This window comes from Pelodiscus sinensis, chromosome 4 (assembly GCF_049634645.1).
Source record: "Pelodiscus sinensis isolate JC-2024 chromosome 4, ASM4963464v1, whole genome shotgun sequence".
Lineage (NCBI taxonomy): Eukaryota > Metazoa > Chordata > Testudines > Trionychidae > Pelodiscus > Pelodiscus sinensis.
In genome coordinates this window covers 24,039,305-24,063,211 of record NC_134714.1, presented here as the reverse complement: position 1 = coordinate 24,063,211, position 23,907 = coordinate 24,039,305, and the positions used below count along the sequence as shown (strand labels likewise).

The window sequence follows — 23,907 nt, the reverse complement described above, 5'->3', positions numbered from 1 at the left end:
ATATCTGGATAGTGGAAGTCCTCCATCACCACCAAATCTTGGGCTTTGGATGATTTTGTTAGTTGTTTAAAAAAAGCTTCATCCACTTCTTCCACCTGGGTAGGTGGCCTATAGTAGAGTCCTAGCATGACATCACCTTTGTGTTTAATCCCTTTTAGCCTAACCCAGAGACTCTCAACACTTCTGTCTTCTATGTCCATCTCCACCTCACTCCAAGTGTGTTCATTTTTAGTATATAAGGCAACACCACCTCCCTTTTTTCCCTGTCTGACCTTCCTGAGCAAGCTGTACCCTTCCATACAAAAATTCCAATAATGTGTATTATCCCACCAAGTTTCTGTGATGCCAAGAATGTCATAATTGTACTTATTTATTAGCACTTCCAGTTCTTCCTGCTTATTTCCCATACTTCTCGCATTTGTAGATAGGCATCTAAGATCCTGATTTGACCTTGCCTCCCAGTTTTGCCCTGACCCTCCTTTGTCTCTCTGCCATTGTAGCCCACGCTCCCTCCCATGTCCGTCCCATCTCCCAGGTCTCTATGTTCTCCACTTACCTGTGGGCTTTGCTCAACTGTCCCCGTCAAACCTAGTTTAAAGCCCTCCTCACTAGGTTAGCCATTCTGTATCCAATAGGGTCTTCCCCCTCGTAAGGTGGACGCCATCCCTGCTTAGCAGCCCTTTCTGGAATAGCATCCCATGGTCGAGGAAGCCAAAGCCTTCCTGGTGACACCATCCTCACAGCCAGGCATTCACCTCCAGGATGCACCTGTCTCTGCCTGGGCCCCTACCTTTGACAGGAAGGATCGAAGAGAATACTACCTGCGCTCCAAACTCCTTCACCCGTACCCCCGGAGCCCTGTAGTCACTCCTGATCTGCTCAGTGTCACACCTCACAGTATCCCCACATCTAGTAATATTTTGAAAGTGACATGGTCTACCCCCATCGCTGTTTTTATGGTTTAACAATCTAGTCATAATTAGATTAGGTTTTTCTCTTGTTTCTGTGTACAAAATTCATGAGGAAATAGGAAAACTGGCTACACAGTGTTATGTAGAGGGGCTGTTGGTGTCTTCCATTCTGTATGTTCATAGAAGAATACAGTACTGTTTTGCAGAAATCACCTTATTACATGCTGCTTATTATCCATGGGAAGTAAGTTCTGAGGCTACAGTTAATCTCCAGATCCACAGCCAGCTGTAGGTGCATTAATATGAAAGGTGCCTTTCAATAACCTAGCAATTTTTTTCCGTGCTCTTCTGTAACCATGAGCTGGCAGATACCATTATGGCAGCAATTTGCTGTTCCTGGTCTATGGGAAGGGACGTGGGTTGGGCTATCACATCTCTGCCTTTTGGCTGAGACTATTCCACGATTGTCTGATACTAGAACCTAGTCTAAGTAAGCAGCAGCTGTAATTTTGCTGTTTATGGACAGTGGTATCTTATTTTTCTGGGGGGAGGGGCATATTTATTTAGAAACTGTAGCTTAAGCTGGGCTTTTTTTTTTCCTGAGGACTGTTATGTGGCTGAACTATTTAGAAACAGCAAAAGAAACTAAGGAAGAGGAAGTAAAATGTGAAGAAAGAAAGGGGGAAAATGGGTGGGAAGTTGCCACAGCCTTGAGTCTTAGTCATAACGTTCTCTCTCTATCTTCTTCCTTTTTTTTCCTTTTAGCTCCTCCGTTTTTTTCATCTATGCGCCTCGGCTGTGTCTACACTGGCACCCTTTTCCGTAAAAGGGATACTAACGAGACACTTCAGAATTGCAGATTCCGCGGGGAATTTAAATATCCCCCGCGGCATTTGCATGAACATGGCTGCTGCTTTTTTCCGGCTCGGGGTTTTGCTGGAGAAAAGCGCCAGTCTAGACGGGATCTTGCGGAAAATAAGCCCTTTTCCGGAAGATCCCTTATTCCATCAGCCAGCTGTTTTTGAGACATACCCTATGTATTTGGCAATAAAGCTCAACAGCTCTGTCCAATTGTCACATCAAGACGACTTAAAAAAGCCAGTTGACCAGTGCCCTAATGATTGCACCTGCTTAATACTGTGAAGCACCTTGAGGCTCCAGTTGTCATTGTGATAAGTTGGACTTGGTGCTCAAGTCTGTCCTGTATCTCAATGGTACAACCCAGAAATCTCTAATTTTCAACTATCCAATCCTGGTTGGGCTTGCTTCCTAAGTAATTGGGCATAAGACAAGGCCCTGATCGTATTACTGTGTGCAGTCAACTGTCAAGACCGCTTGACTTCACTTTATCTCAAAGCTACTCACTATTTTCTGAAATAGTGGGTCACCTCAGACCACCTTTAAGGAACAGTGGCAACAGGTGGTGTGGCACTGTTTTTGGAGCAATGGCACATTTCTTAGCAGCCAGGCAACTCAGATCTGTGTTCCCTAGACATTCAGGATTAGTGCTCTCAAATCCTTTAGAATAATCATCTGAACCAAAAGATATCCTCCTTCATTAGTGGGATGTGTTGTGGTCATGGACTGTTTAACTTGCATCTTTACTGTTGGGGCTTCCTGCTCCTATGGAGCTCAAGAACTGTGTGCTATTTGGTTATAAAATGCCCTGTTATATTGATGGATGGATGCAGTTAACTGTGACACAATTCCTTGTTTGTGCCATCAGATACCAGAAGAAATGGTAGCTAATACTAAGTTGATCTATCAAGTAAAGAAGATATCTCTGGTACCAAATTAGCTGACTATCCACTTAGGGGAAAGAACGACAGAGCTAAGGCACTCCTGACAAGATGATTCTGGTGTTGGAAGACACACATCCCCTATTGGGGTTGAGGAACTTGGGTGGTCCTTGTTGCGTCTTTCAAAAAATAATTGCCACTTCTGAAATGCGTAGAGTTGCTGTGTGGATCTTAATCCATATATTTACAAGACACTATTTGGTAGAGACTTCCAGATTGAATAACCATTTTGGTAGCACTGATCTGTCATTTGCTTAAGCAGTATTCATACTGTCAGTCTCCAAGCAAACAACTGTTTTGGTGGCAATGTTAAAAAAAAAATCACTTCGATGTAAGAGCTAATTTTAACATTTAATGACGGCTCTTTGAGATGTATTGTGTCTAGGAATTCCATAATCCAGTACCCTTTTCAGATATGAACTTCTTTGGGATTCTATATTGGTGAATAGGCAGATATCTAGGGTACAGGGACAGCGTGAATAGCTTCTGTGGGTATCACAAATAGAATACATGTAGATAATTCATTTAAAAGAAGCTACATTTACTGTAAGGGAGGACACTTTTCTGTTTTCAGAGGATTACAAAGGAGCTTTACCTTGGGGCGGCTGTTGTTGAGATATTTTAAGTCATTTAAGATTAAAAAAGTCACAATTGCATTGTTAAAAAATAATAGAATACCAGTTTATATTTATGAAAATTTTGAATGTTTTCTACATTTGCTAATGTATGTCAATTTACAGCATAGATAAAATGCCATGCCAAAGGCCTGTTTTCACCTTCAACTGTTTTTACTTTGTAAATAAGTGGACAGTGTTATCTCTCATAAATGTAGATAAACTTGTTTCTATTAATGTTTGGCTGAAGGAGTAGGACTGAATTGATTTAATAGATGCTAAAGTTTTATATTTTGTTTTTTGAGTGGAGTTATGTGAAGGGGGAAGAAAATTCTACATTTGTAAGTTGCACTTTCACTACAGAGATTATAGTACTTTAATTGAAAAATACTATTACATATATTTGCATTGTAAAAAGATAAAATATAAAATGAGCACGGTTACTTTATTCTATAATGTAACTGAAGTTGTTATTTTTGAATGTAGAAAACATCTAAAATATTCATAAATTTAATTTTTTTGTTAACATGATTAAAACTAATTGACTTTTAAAATATAATTACTTTTGTGTTGCTTGTTAACTGACAGTTCTACTTTTAAATGTACAGTGTTCTGTATCAGAGTTCATCTGAAGATCATCAGATTTTAAGGTTTGTATGGACTAAACTGCTTTTTTGAAAATGCAAAAATACTGTATCTTTAAATTTTGTAGTGAGGGGAAAATACATAAATAAATTCCAAGTGCAGTTGATGTGTTTGTAACTTGAAGGATTTTTAAATATTAAAGCCAAGAGGTTTTTCAGAGAGTTGCTTTTATACTCACAGTATCCTCTTTTTTCCTCCTTTTGTCTTATAAGAATGAAGCCACGAAAAATTAAAGAAGATGATGCTCCAAGAACGATAGCATGTCCTCACAAAGTAAGTGATAAGTCTGTCTTTAAGATACAACTTAAAGCATTTCAGTGATCAGTCCCTTGGGGAACTGAATTTGGTGTGGTTAATTCTTTCTCTGTTAGGGAAAGAATAAACTAAATATTTCTGTTAAGGCTAAATATTGAGGCCTATTTCTTTAAATACAGTCACCTCCTCTTTAGGTGCTTTCTAGATGCTAAAAGATTTCTTCAACTCTTCCAACAAACTGAATTTTGTAATGCAAAAAGGAGCCTTATTTGCATGTAAGGGAGGTCATAGGAGGATGGCAGGGCTCTTTGTCCTAGTAATGTAATTTTCCATTGGACACTATGAAGTACGTCGTTAATCCTTTAGACTCAACCCAAAGCATACTTCTTTAAGTTTCTGTCTTGCTGTATCTCATCTGGTTCGATTATATTGTTAACTTGGAGGATCACTGGAAAACTTCATTCAGTAAAGGTCATGGGTGGTAACTCCCCAGCTCAGGTATGTGGATTTGTACAAGAACTAGCTGTGCAGACATAGTGGCAGTGACAGACGCTCAAGCTAGGCACCTGAGCTCAAACTATTACTGGAGGAATTCTGCTGCTGTGCAATGCAGAATTATGAAGTAATTAATGTTGCATCTGCAGAATTTCCTTTTTTGTCTCTGCAGAAATGGGCTGCAGATAGGGGGCCACAAGACCCAGCACAAAGCTAGGGGGATTCCCAATAGCTGCACTTAGCACACTGAAAGAAGGAAGTGGTGGTGGTGTGCAGGAAATTCTTGCAAGTCTAGGACCTATCATCAAGCTATTTCTCCCTCTGGATTCTCTAGGAGAGTGTGTCTCTCCCTATTCCCCACAGGGCTGTAGGAAAGGAAGGGCAGTGACGTGGGAACTGGGTTGTGGGAGGAGAATCATCTCTCTCTACTGCTAAGGGAATTTTTGCTGACTGGCATTTTGAAATACCAAAATAATTGAAACTGGCATGATTATATAAGTGGTGTGTGTTGCCCAGTTTTCAGAATTATTTTAAAATATTGAATTCAGAATTACCCCAGGTCTAACTCAAGCCCATCCTGGCTCCAAGGTAGTCTGGCTAGTGTGAGCCTGCCACAGTGTCCACACAGCTATTTCTAGCACGCTAGTGTGAGCCCTTCTAGCACAAGTCTCTATCCAGGCTATCTCCCAGCTGCATTGTAGATATATACCTAGGCTACGGCTATACATGCTTTGCCGAAAGAGGCAATGCAAATTGTGTATTAGCATTTTCTCATGCCTCATTTACATGCTCTTTTGCTCTGTTTTTTGCACAAAAACAAACTGTATGGACATTTCCTTTTTGCGCAGAAACCCCTTTTTGCGCAAGATCTTTATGCGAGGCATAAAGATTTTGCAAACCCCTTGTGCAAAAATGAACTAAAGTGTATGCAAATGAAATATGAGAATGGTAATCCGCACTTGATTTGTATTGCCTCTTTCGGCAAAGCATGTAGTGTAGACAAAGCCCTAGAGTCTAGGCGCTCGGTCTTTCCAGACTACAGTACTTCTTTCAAGAGTGATTTTTGTCTTGGGTTACCCCAAATTTCAGTTCACTCAAAACTTAGAAAATCAGACACACACATGCAAGTATCATAGCACACTTAACTGACTGCTTGCTTATTTTTACCATCAATTTGAATATTAATATTGTACTTTTATTGTATATTATACAAAGCAATATTAACATTGTTTGTGAAATTGTAGTTTGTATTGACTTCAGTAGTGTTTCTCATGTAGTCTGTTGTAAAACTAGGCAAATGTCTAGCTGACTTTGCATCCCCTAAAAAACCTGAGTAGCCTCAGAGGTACAGATTAACCCAGAATGAGTCACTGCTCTGGACTACTTAATTCTCAGACCTTTCTGTGGCCACTACTTAAAGGAGGGCATTCATATCCCTTCTCCTTAAGGTTAGCACTTCTGTAAAAATGTCTCTATAGCTACTATATGCTGTTGTCGTAATGCCTGGTCCATAGTAACTTAGAATACTTATTTGATGGGGTGAACTTCTTCTTAAATGGTCCAAGATATTCTGAGATCTAGACGTACCCAGCCTTGATTATGAAGTCATTACAAGTTATGGGACTTAGGCTCACACTACCTACATACCAATAATGCTTGTCTGGGTAGATATTTAATAGTGTTCATTGCAGATAAGTAACTTGTAGAGAAGATGTTGTTCCATACTAGGCTTGAGCCAAAGTGTCCACTCTGGGAGCATTGACCTCCTGTTTAGCATTTAGATGGTGACTTTTACTCTCATGGTTTCAGGATGCAAGTTCACCTTTCCTTAAAATTGGAGACCTGGAGTTAAATTATTCTTCTCTCAAAGAATTATTCTTCGCAACTTTGATTTAATCTTGCTCTTATTTCTCTGCTTTAATTCTGTTTCTAATGTTGTGTTGTCAAGTGGGAGAACAAAAGTAGTATTTACTGCTTCTCTTCCACTTCCTCTCCCAAAAAAGTTCCTTTATCAATGTAGGAGTAGCTCTTAGGACAACTTGGTTACATCTGCGTAACCAAAAAAAACCCCAAACCTCTCAAGTCTTTGTTTCTTCTCTGCACGGAATAGTTAGGATTTTTAAAAACAATATAATTTCCCCTTCCAGTATGTTGTGTTTTTTTTTTTTTATGTTGCTCATTTGTGAAGTTCAGCTTTTGAATAAATACATGGAAATCTGAAAGCCTGTTAATCAAAAGGATTGTAAAGCTCTTGGGGAAAACTCTATTTAGATGTGGTGGCTCCTTGGCTTTTCTGAACTTCAGATGTGTTCAGATAAAATTATTGCCAGGTTGATGGAAGTAGCTTCCAAAGAGTGAAGCCTGCAGATTGAAAGGTGGATCTCTAAATCATTTGCTGTTTTTTGAGCTTGTACTTCTCATGCAGTTGTGGTTTATTTTCATGTACACTCAAAATTTATATGGGGTCTGAAATCCATTAACAAAACAAGGCACTATGAAAATGTTTCATGCCTTAAGAGATCCATTGACAAGTGAGTTCATGTGTATTCCCATCTTATGTTTGTTCACAAGGAAAGCCCTGGTAGCTAAGTTAACTTAGGTGGGTTGAATTTGTAAGGGTGTCTATCTTTCCCATGAAATTCTGTTTTGATCCCACAAATCCATTGCCTCAACTCTTATGCTGGTGGGGGGGGGGGGGGTGAGACCAAGAAACTCATCCTGTTGATATTTAGGGCCCTGTGAAATACAGGTTGAACCTCAGAAGTTCATCCCCAGAAAGGCTGGCAACAGCAAGGAGCGCAGCCCTACACCTTGGTAGGGAGCCTTGAGCTCCCGTTGCCCAGCAAACTCTGGCTCGGAGCCATTCACATCCTGAAGGTGCTGGACAAGGGAGGTTCGACCTGTAGTTTCACTGTGGATTTTTGGATTTGTTCTGATTTCTTCCCCCCCTCCCCCCAATAATCTGATATGGTTTTTTAATCAAAATTGTTTGATACATTGACAATTAAGTAGCCTTATAAATACATTAAAATACTCAGTATTAGGATTGCAATGGATAAATACTAGGATTGCACCGAATAAATGTCCTATAAGTTAACAAACATCCAGCAGATATGCAGTAAAAGTAATACTTACTTATTTAGGGCCCTGCATGGACACATTTCTATAGCGATGTCTAGACTGCAAGCCTCTTTCGAAAGAGGCTTTTTTGAAAGTATCTTTCGAAAAAGCCTCTTTGAAAAAGAGCATCTAGACTAATGGTAAGCCTCATTTTACAAGGAAGAACTTTTTTCAAAAGAGCTCTTTGAAAGAAGGTGTTCTTGACCACAAACAGAGCTTTTTTTGAGAGAGAGCATCCAGATGGCGGATCGCTTTTTCAAAAAAAGTTGTGGCTGTCTAGATGATCTTTCGAAAATCTTTTGAAAGAAGCTTTTTCAAAAGAATCTTTTGAAAGAAGCGTGTAATCTAGATGTACCCTAAATGTGGCTGTTGCAATCTGCTTGCCCCTGCAGTTCAAGTGCTGGGAACAGCAGGATTCTGTATTTATGCTTTGATTCTGAGAGTCCATTCATTTTCATGGTAGCTGGCCAAAAAGACATTAAGGGACCTTTTTCATAATATAGTTAGCTTGTTTTATATAATGGCATATGTATAAAATATGAAGCTTCTTACTAACATTGTAGCTAGTCATCTTCCTTTTGTAGACTAGTTTTGTAAAGAGATGATTACAAAGTTAGGCTTGCTTACCAGTATACGGGAGGGTGTGGCTGCCTTACAATATGTAGATAAGAGTCTCTGTCCACTAGTACATGGGATTCAAGAGACACTGGCTGAACTCCTAGATGTCTCTGATTTGCTAGGTGACTTTGGGTGTCATCCTCCGTGCATCAAGTTCCCCACTGTAAAATGGGTATTTATATTTACCACTTTTGGTTAGTCCTTCTAGGGTCTGATGAAAGCATTACATAAAAATTAGGGGGTAACATTAATAAGTAATTAACTTCTGTCCCTCATCTAGGTATTGGTTGGTGTTTAGTTGTATTTATAGTTTGCAGGACTGTTGGAAAAACACTTATTAAAAAGGATGCTTAGAGAGAGGATGGCAGAAACAGACCAACTAAGAAGAAATAAGAGCACAATTGATTGTAAGAAAGGGGATAGAAGAAATGTGTGGTGAAAGAGATGGGGATTTTAAAGGTAGCATGAATATTGATAAAGTAGAATACCTGGGAAAGTAGGATTCTGTAAAAATGGACCATAATTTTCCAAATCTCGGCATGGGAAATCAGTAGATTGGGAGTGCGCAGAAGAGGATAGCTCAGGCAAGATCTGTTATGACTAAGTAGGACTAATCTTGTCTTGAGTCTGTCTGCAAATGCAGTATTCAAAAAATAAGTGAAATCTGCAGATTCAAGAAGTGGGGGGTGGGCTCACTTTACATGGAGGTCAGAGACTCAGGAGTGAGATCTGTATTCTGCTTTCCTATGATGTAGCTACCAGATTGTGGCCTTTGGGTGAGGGGATGACAGGTGATGGCATGTAGGATCGAAGTTTTTGGCCCCACAAGTCAGGCTTCATGACCCACCAGGACCAGATCCTCCTTCCCGCTTCCTAGAAACCATACAGCTGTTACCTTTGTAATTCTAGTCAATTTGTCAGATTCATTTTGCTCTCAGTGCATTCTTCTGTAGCTGCTGTGCCTTGGAGACCCTCTTGCTTCTTTCTCTGTCAGGAACGGGAAACAGACAAAGAAAGAAGAAAGAGGGACAGTAGGAGATGGACAGAGACAGACAACACTTGCACCAAAGAATATGGGGCCCACCAAAGGTAGCGGTGGACTACCATCATTTTACCTTTTGCTAGCCCTTGGACTACCATGAATTTTTGTTCAGTTTATTCACCTGTGCTTCTGTTAATAGGATATAATCTTATGGGGAAGATGCAGTGTTTTATTAATAAAACTTGACTACATGTAGTACACTAATGTTGTATGGGTGAGTAGAGGAGTTTAATTCTCCCCCCTCCCCCCTCTTAAATTTATATTCATAGTCAGTAGTAAGCTGTGGTGATTTTGCTGTAAAGTGTTTTATATTTTTAACCTAAGTCAAAGTAAAATGTGTCATTGTGAGGGGATATTTCTTTCCAGGGCCAGCTTCTATTAAGATTTTTTTTTTTTCAGGGAGAAGGGGGTAGTAACTAAACTTTCATCTATGAAAACCCTAGAAATTTTATCAACTTGTTTGTGTAGTGATTAAGTTTATTATTATTCTCTTTAAGGGATGCACAAAAATGTTCAGGGACAACTCTGCTATGAGGAAGCACCTGCATACTCATGGTCCTCGAGTACACGTATGTGCAGAATGTGGCAAGGCATTTGTGGAGAGCTCCAAACTAAAACGACATCAACTAGTTCATACTGGAGAGAAGCCCTTTCAGGTATGGTCCCTTCTGAGACATGCAGATGTTTGCTTTTTTTAAAAACAAAAATTAAACTACAAGAGACTGTGTGCTTAGATGACTTCCCTTCCAAGGAAGCACCTTTTCTCAAAATAAAATTGCATGTGGTGACTCAACATGCAAAATCAAGGCATGATCCAAAGTCTATTGGTACTAATAGCAGCCTTTCCATTGAATTTACAGGGTTTTGGCTCAGATCCTTAGAGAAGTTAGTCCAAGGCATAAGTTCTCTGGTTACTAATTGTTCATACTTAGGCAAAATCATGATTGTCTGTTTCAAGGTATATTTTGGAAATTAGTAGTCTTTCAATATTGTATTTGAGAACTCTTTGCCTCCTTTTTTTTTAATGTGATGTCTTTTTTTCCAGTGTAAATAAGGCCTCAGGTTATGCTCGTTAGGATGCATAAATGGATTGAATGTCTTTCACTACTCAGAATCATACTATGTAGCTTGTCAGATCAAGATCACAAAACTAGACAACAATATATTTATTCATTGTGTGGATTTTTCTTTAGAGTGGTTTTTGGAACACATTTGTAACCAAATTGCCTGAATACATTAAAATCTACAGTGGGGATGCTAAAACAGTTACCTGTGGGGTGAAAAATCGTTTGTCTCCACTTTGTCCTCTGTGTCAGCAGACACTTATTTTTCTTGCTCTATTTGATGCACTATTGACTAAGATGCTTAACTTTCAAGTTCTGAGTGTTAGCTTACAAATTAAAGCCATCAACTACCCACTGAATATTCTCTGATGCTGACAATTAATGTAGGAGATTCTTGAACTCTTGCCACCAGAGGGCCCCAGCCTACTTCCTATGATAAATACCATTCAAAAATTACTGTAGACTCTGAATTATACAACATGTAGAAATAAGTGATTCATGTTAAGATATCTATTTTTCATTTGTTTCTTCAAGAAACTAATTTGTCACAAGACACCAGTGATATTCTAAAAATGAGATTTTTTTTTTCACTACAAAACCCTCAACTTACAATTTTTTTGTTTGTTTTTTCGTGGTTTTTTTATAGTCACAAAATATTGTTCCTAGTAGCTATAAGAATAAAGTCCACAAGTCATTATCTGCATTACTAATCTCTAAGTGATTCTCTAGCTTAGTGGTTAGGGTATTCACCTGAAGATGGGACACATGAATTTAACTTCCTGTGTAATTAACACAGCATTGAGCAGAACAGGAAGTGAGACTTGATTAGATTAATGCCAAAAGGCATCACTCTGATAATCTATAGTTTTCATAGAACTTGATGCCTTGAAATCAGTAAGCTTTTTCTAGAAAGAATATTCCAGTGGCTGTGGAGATTTTTTTGTTAATAAATTTCTTTTATTTGTAGCTCCTTATCCCTCCCCAAAAGAAAAATCTGATCCAGGCTTTAACTACTCTGTGTTCATTTAAAGACAGTTGAGAAGCTGACTCATGCTTTATACTTCTCCCTTTTATTTTGAGTTGGCAACAACTCATAAAATATTTATTTGAACAGTAGCCCATCTCTCCCCCAAAACAAGGGGGAAATGGCAGAGTCTTTCAGAGCCTCTGCAGTTGAATGGAGTCTAGCTGCTTTTTTAGAACAGGTGAGAGGGGAGTTACCAAGTTCTAATGTGACTCTTTCCAGCAATCTCCTTTAGAGATTTAAAATCCTGTTTAATCAGTTAACTAGTCAACTAATTAAACAGTGGTGAGCAGGAGCTGCTTCTGGCTCCACATGGGGCCCGTCAGAGAGGCTGGGAGCTGGCAGTCCTCCACCTGTGGCAGGTTGTTCCCTGGGTACTGGTTAATTGTTACCAGTAAGCATCACCTATTAAGGCTGCTTACTGGGTGACCTGTTAACCAGTTACCTGTTAACATCCCTAATCTCCATTGCTTTGCTAAACTAAGAAGGCTCCAATTCTGCCACTGTTTGCAGTTATGGGTGGAAGACCTAATAGGGAATAGAGAAGTCCTCAGCTTTTTAGACCATCATGTGTTAGCTGTAACGTCTTCAAAACTTCTCCCAGAAACAAGCATGCAGCTGATATAGATCAATAAGTGTGGTGTCATGATCAACACAATTCATCACGAAATAAGCTAGCTCTGCACTAGCTTCAGTTTCAGGGTGGATGTATGGGTATGCAGTGCTTATAGCTGTAGCTTGTTCTGACTGAAAGGTTGAGGGAAAATTAAAGTGAACAAATTGACCTCAACTATTGGTTGTTTAATAGTATTGTAATGCATAGTATTACTTCTGATTTTCAGCTAAGTCTCTTAATTTTAGCTAAATTTCCTTTTTAAGAATGCAAAGGAGGAGTGTGTAGAGTAAGTGCTTGGCTTTTACAAGCTTGAAGTTTTGTTGAATCCAGAATTATTATTCATAGTAATCTACTATGTATATTGCAACTAATTTGAGGAAAAAATACCAGTTATCTGTTTTCTCCTTAGGCTTTCACTTAAAAAAAAAATCATGTTAGATGATATGTAATGAATGATGTGCATATATGGAAAGACTGGCAGAGTTGTCTGAGGCAAAGGTAGTCTAATACTGCTATGAGTTTTCAGGGAAAATGTACTGCAGGATCGGGACCTAATATTGGTAAAGGGAATCCAGTAATGCAACCAAGAATATCTTGCTGACTTAAGTATCTGTTGCTCCAGTTGAGACTGTTTTTAAGCTATCACCTTTCTTTTCAACAGTGTACGTTTGAAGGATGTGGAAAGCGATTTTCACTGGACTTCAATTTACGCACGCATGTGCGAATTCACACTGGCGACAGGCCCTATGTGTGCCCGTTTGACGGATGTAATAAGAAGTTCGCTCAATCAACTAACCTGAAATCTCACATCTTAACACATGCTAAGGCCAAAAACAACCAGTGAAAGTAAGCGAGAAGAAAGCTCTTGAACTCTCAAAGCATCTTACAGGAGTATGGGAATAAATATGGCTCCCCTTTGTATATTGTTTCTAGGAAAGAATTTAAAAAAAAAAAAGAACCCTACCCACCTAAAGGACACGTTTTGATAAAGTAGTAAATAAAATAAATAAAAACTTTTAAGATGACGTTGCTAAGATGCTCTACCTTGCTCTGTAATCCAGTTTCAAGAACACGGTGTTTTGTAAAGTGTGCTCCCAACAGGAGGGGACAGTACATGAACTTGCATCAAAAAGAGACAATTCTTTATACAACAGTGCTAAAATTGGACTTCTTTTCACATTCTTATAAATATGAAGCTCACCTGTTGCTTACAATTTTTTTAATTTTGTATTTTCCAAGTGTGCATATTGTACACTTTTTGGGGATATGCTTAGTAATGCTATGTGTGATTTTTCTGGAGGTTGATAACTTTGCTTGCAGTAGATTTTCTTTAAAAGAATGGGCAGTTACATGCATACTTCAAAAGTATTTTCCTGTAAAGAAAAAAGTTATATAGGTTTTGTTTGCTATCTTAATTTTGGTTGTATTCTTTGATGTTAACACATTTTTGTATAATTGTATCGTATAGCTGTAATGAAATCATGTAGTATCAAATATTAGATGTGATTTAATAGTGTTAATCAATTTAAACCCATTTTAGTCACTTTTTTTGGAAAAATACTGCCACATGCTGATGTTCAGTGTAATTTCTCTTTGCCTGTTCAGTTACGGAAAGTGGTGCTCAGTTGTAGAATGTATTGTACAGGCACTGACCTTTTATTAACACCTGATAATATGTACATCCCATGTAATAGAAAGGACAACAATAAAACAGTGGTCCTAAAGAAAAGAGTATGGCAGAAGATAATCTGTAAGCACAGTCTATTTTCATTTTCTTTGTCCAGAATAATTACAGTTCTTGAACCTCCCAGAAATTGGAAGCTTAAATAAAACTCAAGTTTCCTTTACTTGGCATTCAATTACAATGATTTTTGATTAAGTAATACATCTGTAGCAAAACATAATATACGAAAGTGGTAACTTTAGTCAGAATTGGTGACAGTAATCCTGGATTTGGGAGTAACCTGGACTCCCATTAATTGGGATAATGGAGTTGGAGAATTGGTGGTGTTCTGCCTCCAGAGCCAGCCAATCAGTGGAACCAATACAGTGCTTTTCTCCTTAGTCAAGGTAAGGGGTAAATGGAGTAGAGGTGTGTGCATGCCTGCTTCTTTACTTACCCAATGTATGGAGTTGGTTTGACTACTGGTGATGTCTGACTACTAAGAAAACTATTTGTTGCTTGGTTGAGCTAGCCTTCAAGTTTGGATCAGGTGCAGTAATGGAGATCTATTTGGAGTAAGGAACAAAAGACCTGAAAATTCCCAATTAAAAACACTAAGTTTTTAACATACACTATTATTTTCATGATTTAATCAGAAGGGATTACTAACTCTTGTTACAAATGTTGAGTAAGAAATCTGCACGTTCTGTAGTAAACAGTGAAAGAATAACACATACCAGAATGCGCACAAAAATTCATGGGTATTGTCTTAAAGGAATTTCCAAAACAGACTTAACATTCTAAAATATTGGTAAACTTCTCTGCATCTATGTGATAAGAATATAATCCATCAAGATTTTACAAGTTTAAACTTCTGTACTGCAACTTCTTTTCCAAGTTGTTGGATTTCAGTTTCAACTAGCAATGTTAACTAGTTACACAACCAATAACCCAATTTCCATATAGCAAGGATTTTCATCTACAAGTGATTTTATTCCTAAAACAGATCCTGCATCTCTCTGGCTTTGGGAAGTTTTAGGGGTAGAAGAAAAGTGGAGTGTTGGCTAACTACACTGGAGTATCTGTAAGACAATATTAGTTTTGGGATTTTTTTTATAATGTGGCTTTTGGGGGGGGGCATAGCGGTGAATAATTCATAGTTAGCTTCTATTCTACAGAAACTGATCATTATAGTTGCATGAATGTGGCATTTCATTTTCTGAAGGGGACAGCGAGAACTTAATCTAGTGTTACTAAGCATATGTCTGCATTTTAATACTTCATGCATGGTGTCTGAGTGTCTTTACCTCAGAAGGTGTATTTCTTTCCCCTCTGTGGGAAGTGGTACCTATTTTGTTTGACACTTCTTTTGAGGTTGGTTTCGGGTGAAGCAAGCATTGCACTTTATCTTCAGCCAATTTTGCCACTGGAACAAGAATGCATTTGAAGCCAGGTTATTGAATTTCATTCTGTATTGGTCTGCTATAAACATAACTCACCAGTGTCATCTAGTGAGTGGGGGGAGGGATTGCTCAGTGGTTTGAGTATTGGCCTGCTAAACCCATGGTTGTGAGTTCAATCCTTGTGGAGGCCATTTGGGGCAAAAATTTGTCAGGGATGCTACTTGGTCCTGCTGTGAAGGCAGGGGACTGGACTCGATGACCTTCAAGGTCCCTTCCAGTTCTAGGAGACAGGCAATCTCCATTAATTTTTTTAAGTGTCTTTATATTGTGTATGGGAAAGCAGAGGTCCCATTGAGCAGCTTGGGTCAGAGTATTGGATCTCCTGAGTAGATGCTGACTCATTATTAAATGGGGCATATTCACAATTGTGTTTACGTAACTTTGGTGAATGATTAGGAATACCTATAGAATAAACCTTATTTAATAGCTTATATAACTAAATTAAATTCACTTCTCGGAGTAGCTTTTAAAAATATAATTGGCACGTCTTATTCTTAAAGCTCTACACTTCACTGATTCATCAACTCCCATTGTGGACTTTGAAGATATTGCAAGCAGGAGGAATTCAACACTGCCAGTCTGCTACCCACAAGAACTTGCATCATGCCACTGAGCCTGCGAGCAAGTTGAGGTAAGGGGAGCAAAACTTTGCTGGGGCCCAGCGCTGCTTGTTGCCAGGGAATTTCGGGGAAGGGGCATTAGTCTGTGCCCTATGCATCACGCACATTTGATAACCCAATTATTCTTACACTTCCTGTATTCCAACTCTCAGAGGGGAAGAACTTATGCTTATGTGTTAGGTCTCTGTTCTCAAAGCATCTGGTCTTGAAATAGTCTTAAACATGCTCCAGGTAATTTGCAAACTGTTTCTACCATTTTCACTTTCAGCCTGCCTTGCGAACATCAGCAAATTTGATGTGGTATAGGGAGGAGGTAGTCAGTAGGTGGCCAAAGCCCAAATCCAGACTGAGAGCCTTTTCAGCAGATAACTTTGGTCCGGGTTTCAGCCCTGCATGGGGTGTAATTCAGTCCCAAAGCACGTCCTGCAGGACTGAAGCACCAGTTCCTGGTGGGCTGAAGCCCTGAGTCCAAGCATGCTTGCTTTGGGGCTGGAGCCCAAGCAGAGGCATGCTGAGACTTAGGGTTTCAGCCCTACTGGAGGTTCTTGGATCAGCACTTCAGTCTGGCAGGGAGACATGGGGAGGGAGGGGGGAGACAGGAGGCTCCTCAAACATTTATCAAAGATCAATCTGGTGCACCTGAACTTAAGCTATGACGATGGGAGCTCAGCTGCATGGGTTGACAGCCAAAAGCCAAGTAGCCCCTGGGATGCTACCTGTCATCCCTAATGAAAATCTAAATGGGCACCCCTGGGTGTCAGACCCTAGAGTGAGACTGTCCAATTCCACCCATGCTGCTGAGGCTGCTTATTTCCTGTCTTGGAGAAACCTTTTCCGATTGGCTGTTTTCCTTACTCCCAATCAGGGCTGCTGCAGGAAGCCGATGGGTGCTCTCTGTCCCTCAGCAGCTGCCACTTTTACAGGCGAGAGGGAAGAGTTCAATGGCTTGTGGCAGCTCTGAGATTTTCTTCCCTTTTTACTCTTGAGCCTCTGCCTCTCCCTCCCTGCCTCCCTTCAGTCCTGCTGCAAATCACCGCTTCAGCCCTTTCTGGAGTCGTGTTGGGACTTGGGACTCTTCACCACTCTGAAGCCTCAAGAACTGCAGAAGGCGCAAAGGGGAGCCAACATACTCCCACCTCCAGTGTTTTTGACACTTAAGGTCTCCGTGTACATCATTGTGTTTGAAAACCCTGAAATTAAAACAGTTAAGTGTTGGTCCACCCTTCCATTTAATTTGTAAACAAACTGGATGTTAAAAGTGGGAACAGCAATCAGCTCTATGAAACAAAGCATATGAATTTTGACCCGGGTTCCTGTTTAGGATCACGCTGGATTGCATCCTTTAGTGAGGCATCCTTCTGCAGAGTATGGCTACTGCAGCTGAAAACCCTGTTTTGCAGAGATGAAAGACACTGATGCCTTCAGACAACTGCCACGTTGACACAACAACTGTTAAGTGCATTGAGATAATGGCATAGGATGTTTTCAAGCAGTTGAGAGAAACTGGAAAACTTGCCATGGCAAAGGATGAATCTTAAGATATCAGGGACACAGCACAGCCTAGCACTGGTTGGGGTTTTTTGTTTTCGTTTTTTTTTGTTTGTTTGTATTTTAATGAGAAATTTGGAGGGAGGAGGTCTTCCTTATGACATACGAGTGAGGATTTGTTTAATTCTGTTCAAACTGTTCTAAGTCATGTTTGAAAGTGACTCAGATTGTCAGTTACTACATATGTTGCTCCTGCCATGATTGATACTCACTGACGGCTCAAAATGCCTGCAAGATCTGAACTCAATTTGATTTTTTTCTATCACTGCATAATCCATCAAACCACACTTTGTGGAAGGCTTAGTGGTATGTTTAAATGAATATCAGTGGCGATTTGAATTTGTCAACTTTCTTCAGTCTTAACTCCTCATTGCAACATGGACACTTCTGAAAGAAAGCTTTTCGCTTGTTTGAGGATGACAACTGCTAGTTGACCAAAAAAGTACTAAGAAAGCTGTGGGAAATTCGAGTTCATGTGGAAGATGTAATATTCAAGGGAGAAGAGCATAAGAGATACAAGCATGAGTACCTTGGTCTTCCTTGTTGATTTTTTTTTAATAGGCCACTTAAATTATTTCAACTTAAAGCTACAGGGGAGAAGTCACAAAAATGTAGTGGATTTCCACAGCAGTGTCGCTGTTTTTTGTTTTAACGTAATTTCTTCAAGAGTGATTTGGAAACTGGGGAGATGCTGCATCTCCCAATGTTGCTAAGCTGCTGGGACACTGCAGATGTGAAACAGATGGCAACATCTCTGGACCAGCCTCTTCAATATGTCCAGCATAGGTTCCAAGAAATTGGAAGTGTTAAAGACCTCTTCCTGTTTTTGTAAGCCCATTTGTGGTACAAGCAAATGGCACTTAGTGTGATTAAACAAAAACATCCTTTCTAGATGTTGAATACTACAACTGGAGCTTGCTGAATTACAAGCAGATGAAGCACTTAAGATGCAGCACACTGAAATGACATTGAAACTGTGTAGACCATCCCTGCATCCCCACTTAAGGAAGGTGGCATTTAATATTTTGACTGTTTTAGCTTGACATCTGAGTCAGTATTCTCAACAATCATTAAATCACATAATTGCTCCATTCTGATTGACAATCATATGTGCAATTGCCTTCATCTTGTCTTGATTGACCTCACTGCAAACTTAAAGGCCTTTGTTCAGCAGAGGACATATTCCCATTTTTTTTCCCAACTGATGGCAAGTACTATAGTTATTTGATTCACACAGTTTATTTTAAATGTATGTTGCTGTATAAAATTACATTTTTGTTTTTCAGTACAACTGCTATGGTTGTAACAAGTATTTCATTGTAATTCGTAGTCATTCATTCTTTGCTTAATATACATGTAAGTGGGCATATTTATTACTGGAAAGACTTGAATCAGAATTCATAGAATACTAGGACTGGAAGGGACCTCAAGAGGTCGAGTCCACTCCCCTGTCCTCATGGCAGGACCCAGTACTGTCTGACCATCCCTGATAGAGATTTATCTAACGTACTCTTAAATATCTCCAGAGATGGAGATTCCACAACCACCCGAGGCAATTTATTCCAGTGTTTAACCACTGTGTACTTAAGGTTTTTTCAAACTCGGACTAAATGCTGAAAAGTTTTGAATGTTTATTATAATGTAGGCATATCTGCATATAGATTAGTTTTTTTTAAAAAAAACTTGAACCAGTTGTAGTGTGTTTAATGCTAATATTTACATCTGTTGGATATTTTACTAAGTATTTTCTCAATCTCAGATTAATTTGTTTTTCTGGCTGGGTGGCTGCCCCACACTGGCTTGAAGGGCTTAAAGCAGGCTGGAGGGAGCCTGCACAGAGTCCTAGCCGATGGGGGGGGGGGCAGGAGAAGAGCTTGGAAGGAGCCAACCAGAGGACAGCTTGCTAAAGCAGCCCAGTATATAAGGAGGTGCTCAGGAGAAGGTGGGGGGGGGGGGGGGAGAGAGAGAGAGAGAGAGATGGGGAAGACTGGCTTGCCCTTGAGACAAAGGGGCTAGATCTCAGTGGCAGGTGAGACTTAAGGATTGCTTATGCTCCCATCCAGGGGTGACATAACATTGTGGTGAGTACTGCTTTAAGAGCAGTGTCCTAAAGAGGACTTTGTGATCTGGGAGCGACATGGGTCCAGAGTGGTGATGGGTGAGACACCTACCAGAAGGAGGCATCTGCTGAAGATAGACCTAGTTCCTGAGTGACCAGCAGGAGGCACCACAGCTGGGAGTTGTGACCTGTTACAAGTCTATCTTGGAGGTTATTTTTAGGTTTTAGAAGTTTTTATTTTATTTTTTTATTCCGTAAAAATATAAGCAATATAGGCCCTGAGTATACTTCACAGTATTGTATGTGTTCGTTGAACAAAGGCACTTTTCTGGAGTCTGGAACTTATGTCTTGGGGAACCCCATTGTTAGTAATAGTATAAGTTGAATCTCTCTAGTCCAGGACTCTGTCCAGCCCCAGATGTTGCTGGAGCACTGTGGGGGTGAGGGAGGAATGACTAGCAGAAAACGAGCACGGCAGGACCACAAATGTTGCTGGAGCAGAGCTTCGGGGCAGCTGGCAACCAGAGCCTGGCTGGGGCAGGCAGCAGGTAACTGGGGCCAGCGTCTAAGAGCAGGCTAGCTCCTATTTCTTTAGACATTCATAGCTTTCACACTGCAGTAAGAGCTTTGCAATATCCTAATGAAATCTACTCCCTCAACTTTTGTGTGTATATCAAATAGTCTCAATCTAGGTGGAAGGATGAATAGTACCACACTGACATTCTAATACAAGGCAAGGTTGTCTCCTGAAGGGAGCCTTGAAGAGCCACAGGCTACATCTCAAAGAGCCACTTGTGGCTCATGAGCCATGGACTGAATAGTGCCCGATAGGTGCTAAAGAAGAGGAACAGAGCACAGGAAGTCTCACTTCCCCCAAAACTTGCCGCCTGTGTATTTCCTGGTCCTGTCCAAAAAAGGAGGTTCTTACATTGGGGGATGGGCCCATAAATTCAGTGGAGATGAGATCATTCTCTTCAGTCTTTATGCGGTAAGAGGCGGCAGATGTCTTGGCTGACTGGACTGGCTCACCAGGTTAGCTTCTTGCCCTGAAGGAATTCTTCCAGAACTTTCTCTACCTCCAAAGGTGGAACAGGCTGAGTCAGCTCCTTTGTGGATGGTAACCTGGTTAATTTTGTCCTCTTGTTTTCCTTCTTTTTGTGTGTGGTTCTGGCTTTTTAAGGGCTGTTAAAATTTTCCCAGTGTTCTGAGAGGTAATTGTGAGGGCTTAAATCAAATGATCCCCTCTGATTATCCCTGATAATGGCTGTAACGGTATAAAAGAAGGGGAAGAGCACGTCTATTCCTTGTGCTCAACACTCCTGGCTGAATGCATTGAAGGAGAAGTGTTGGTTGTTGCTACCACAGCTAGAAAAATAGGGTGCTAGTGTTAATGGAGCGCAGTCACAGATTAGGTTGTAAGCGACTGGTTGACTATCCAATAAGCATGTGCTTATAAGAGAGTTGACTGAACCTCCCAGAGAGAGGCAGCAAGGGGGGGTGCTGGTGCTGGGGGGGGAGCTGGCTTAAAAGCCAGTTTCCCCCAGCACCCATCTCTGTGGGGGTGGGGACAGAGGCGTAGTGGGGAACTGGCGGTGTTTCCACCTTTGAAATGTAGCAAGAGCCCCACTCCTGCTACATGTCAAATGCAGAAGCATCACAGAAGCAAGAGCTGAGTGGGGCACTCAAGCAGCTCCCCGCTGGTCCCACGCTTCCTGCGTTTGCAATGTGCAAGAGCCCCAGAGGGGCTATAGTTCAAAAGCAAAGCCTGTGCAGGGAGCTTGGGGCCAGCTGGGGACTCAAGCAGACTGCCCCGGAGGGAGTGCAGGGCCAGTGGGGGACTGCTTGAGTCCCACTCTGGCCTCATGCTCCCCCTGCGTTTGAAACGTAGCAAGAGCCAGCAGGGCTCTTGATTCATTTCCAACACTGAGGTCTCCTTATCTGGATTCATTTCCAACACGGAGGTAATTGAAGTTTATACAAATTACATTGATTTCGATTAGTTGATTAATCTAAATTTAACATCCTTAGTCACAGATAATGTCATGGGCATGCCTTCCCGGTGTGCTGACAAAACCACTGACAGTCGTCTCCTTGCTTTCTATGGCTTCTCACCACCCTGTCTCTCCCAGCCAAGGCACAGAGCTGAGCTAACTACCACTCCCCTAAATAAAAGAACAATACAGATCCTGAATCTTTTCAGGTCTCAGGAGAATGTAGTTTTGGGCCCAGCTTCCAGGAACCCAACCCCAAATGGGATCAGAATCCCAAATAAATGATTCAGGTAAGCCCCCTTTAACAATGAAAGGAGGATGTACACATTGATTTGTTCCCCCAGGGAACAATTATTTATACTGGGTTTGATAGTAAATAAGTGATTTTTATTAAGTGCAAACAGTAGGATTTAAGTGGCTGCAAATGAAAACAGGCTGAATTTCAGTAGATTACAAATTTAAAATAACAGAAAGCACAGCTAGTTCTGACCTACTAAAATGGTTCTTATTTCAGGTAAATCTGTAAGCCAGGGAAGCTCTTTTTCCCCTGGGGTCTTTGGTTCATTGTCTTGGGAGTTACATGCCAGCCACAGGCAAAGGAACAGCTAGCTTCCCATTGTTTTATAGATTCCACTTTGGATGGGAACTTGAGTTCTCTCCTCCACCTTCTATGGAAAATTACCTGGTCAGACCTACCCGTTGGGATGGTCATATGTATTCCTAAGACTGACCACTGCTTAGACTCAAAGGACAAAAGAGGCTGTTTACAATGATCACTCAGACTTTGAGGGGAACACCCTTGATGGTGTTAATTTCTACAGTGAAAACCATAAAGCATTCTATACTCCGTATTTCTAACTTTACATACAAGAGTGAAACATACCAAAATAAGAGATACAGATCCAGCAGATTCTTACATTAAAATGGACAGGTTACATGAGGTATTTTGTCCAAAGCATCTAAGTTATGCATATTTGTGTCCATAAGTCAAAGGTCTCATGGTGGGAGGGGGCTGGTGCCTGGTAGTGATGCAGGATGCAGAGTCACGTGTCCCCTTTGGATTGGGGTGCCAGGTAAGCACTCCACCCCTTCTCTCACATACCCCGTGTGACGTAGTGGGGGTATTGGGCTGCTTTCTATGCTGGGCTCTGTGGTAACCCCCACTGGCTGCTGCCGGTACCACAGCCCAGAAGGACAGGGAGTGAGACATTATGCAAAGAGGGTCTCTCAACCTGTCTGACCAGCTACCCCCCAAGGAGAGAAACAAAGGAAGGTGGAATGCTGCCCTGGCCGGGGGGCAGGGCTGGAGGAGAGTGAGTTAGTTTCTGTCTGGGATCATGGAGGAGACAGCCTAGGAAAGGGGCTGGAATTAAGGGGCCCAGTTTTCCCCCTTATCAAGGAGGGCTGAGGCATCCTAGGCCTGCCCTATAACCAAATTACATCTGTGCTGTGCTGTATCCTGGAAAAGCAATAAACTCCCTCTATTTCTACTGGCTGCTGTTCGTGCCACTTCGGGGGTGCAGGAGACGGGGGAACCCCAACGCGTCGTCACACTGGTGTCAGGGGTGGGATGCACTGCACCCTGTGGATGGAGCTCCCCGTGGCGAGCGACAAGGCACAGTAGAAGCAAGAGCCCTGGAGCCAGGCATGCTGGAGACAGAGCGAAGCGGTTCCTGGGAATCGTGGGGCGCTGCAGCACTAGACTGGTGAGTCTGCACCGAGGGTGACATAGACGGGTTCCTCAGCTCCTTTGAGAGGGCCTGTGGACTGAAACGGGTCCCCCCAGCTGACTGGCTTCAGGAGCTCATCCCCGCGCTGAACCAGGAGGTCGCCGGAGTGCTCGGTCAGCTGGAGGACCTACAGCCAGGAGATTACAACTGAGTCAAGGAGGCCCTGCTGCACAAGTTCGGGCTGACCCCCGAGATGTACAGGAAGAAGTTCCGGGGGGTACAGAAGGAGCCACGGGAGACCTATGTGGATCTGGCCTCCCACCTGGCGCAATACTGCCGCAAGTGGGTGTCTGGAGTCGGAGCCCAGACCGCAGAGGAGCTGCTCAGGCTGTTCATGATGGAGCAGTTCTATGAAGTGTACACACCCAAACTGAGGCTGTGGCTCAAGGACTGAAGACCAGAGAACCCCCCCCAGGAGGCCGGGAGACTGGCAGATGAGTTCATGGAGAGCCGGTCCGGGTGTGAACGGGATTCCTGGAGGGAAAGGGAATCGCGTAGAGACCGGATCTTGGCTGAGCGATGGCAAGAGTCATCTACGAGGCGAGCCCAAGAGACAAGTCGTCTGTGCCCCCAGAGAACCAGCCAGGGCATGGACAGACAGCCCAAAGGGGCCCGCAGGGACTAACTTGC

General features: G+C 41.5%; 1 protein-coding gene across 5 annotated transcripts in view; it reads left to right on the top strand.

Moving 5' to 3' along the window:
* Nucleotides 1-14,050, top strand: part of YY1 (YY1 transcription factor) — a 43,793-nt gene extending 29,743 nt beyond the window's left edge. For 3 of the 5 annotated variants that reach the window (XM_075926571.1, XM_075926569.1, XM_014573930.3), the window contains 4 exons: nucleotides 3,933-3,974; nucleotides 4,182-4,242; nucleotides 9,997-10,155; nucleotides 12,865-14,050. In XM_075926571.1, coding sequence (XP_075782686.1) covers nucleotides 3,933-3,974; nucleotides 4,182-4,242; nucleotides 9,997-10,155; nucleotides 12,865-13,047 — 445 coding nt within the window. In that variant the 3' untranslated portion in view covers nucleotides 13,048-14,050. The remainder of the gene's footprint in view (nucleotides 1-3,932; nucleotides 3,975-4,181; nucleotides 4,243-9,996; nucleotides 10,156-12,864) is intronic. The other 2 variants (XM_075926572.1, XM_075926570.1) reach the window with 1 other exon arrangement.
* The last annotated feature ends 9,857 nt before the right edge of the window (nucleotides 14,051-23,907 follow it).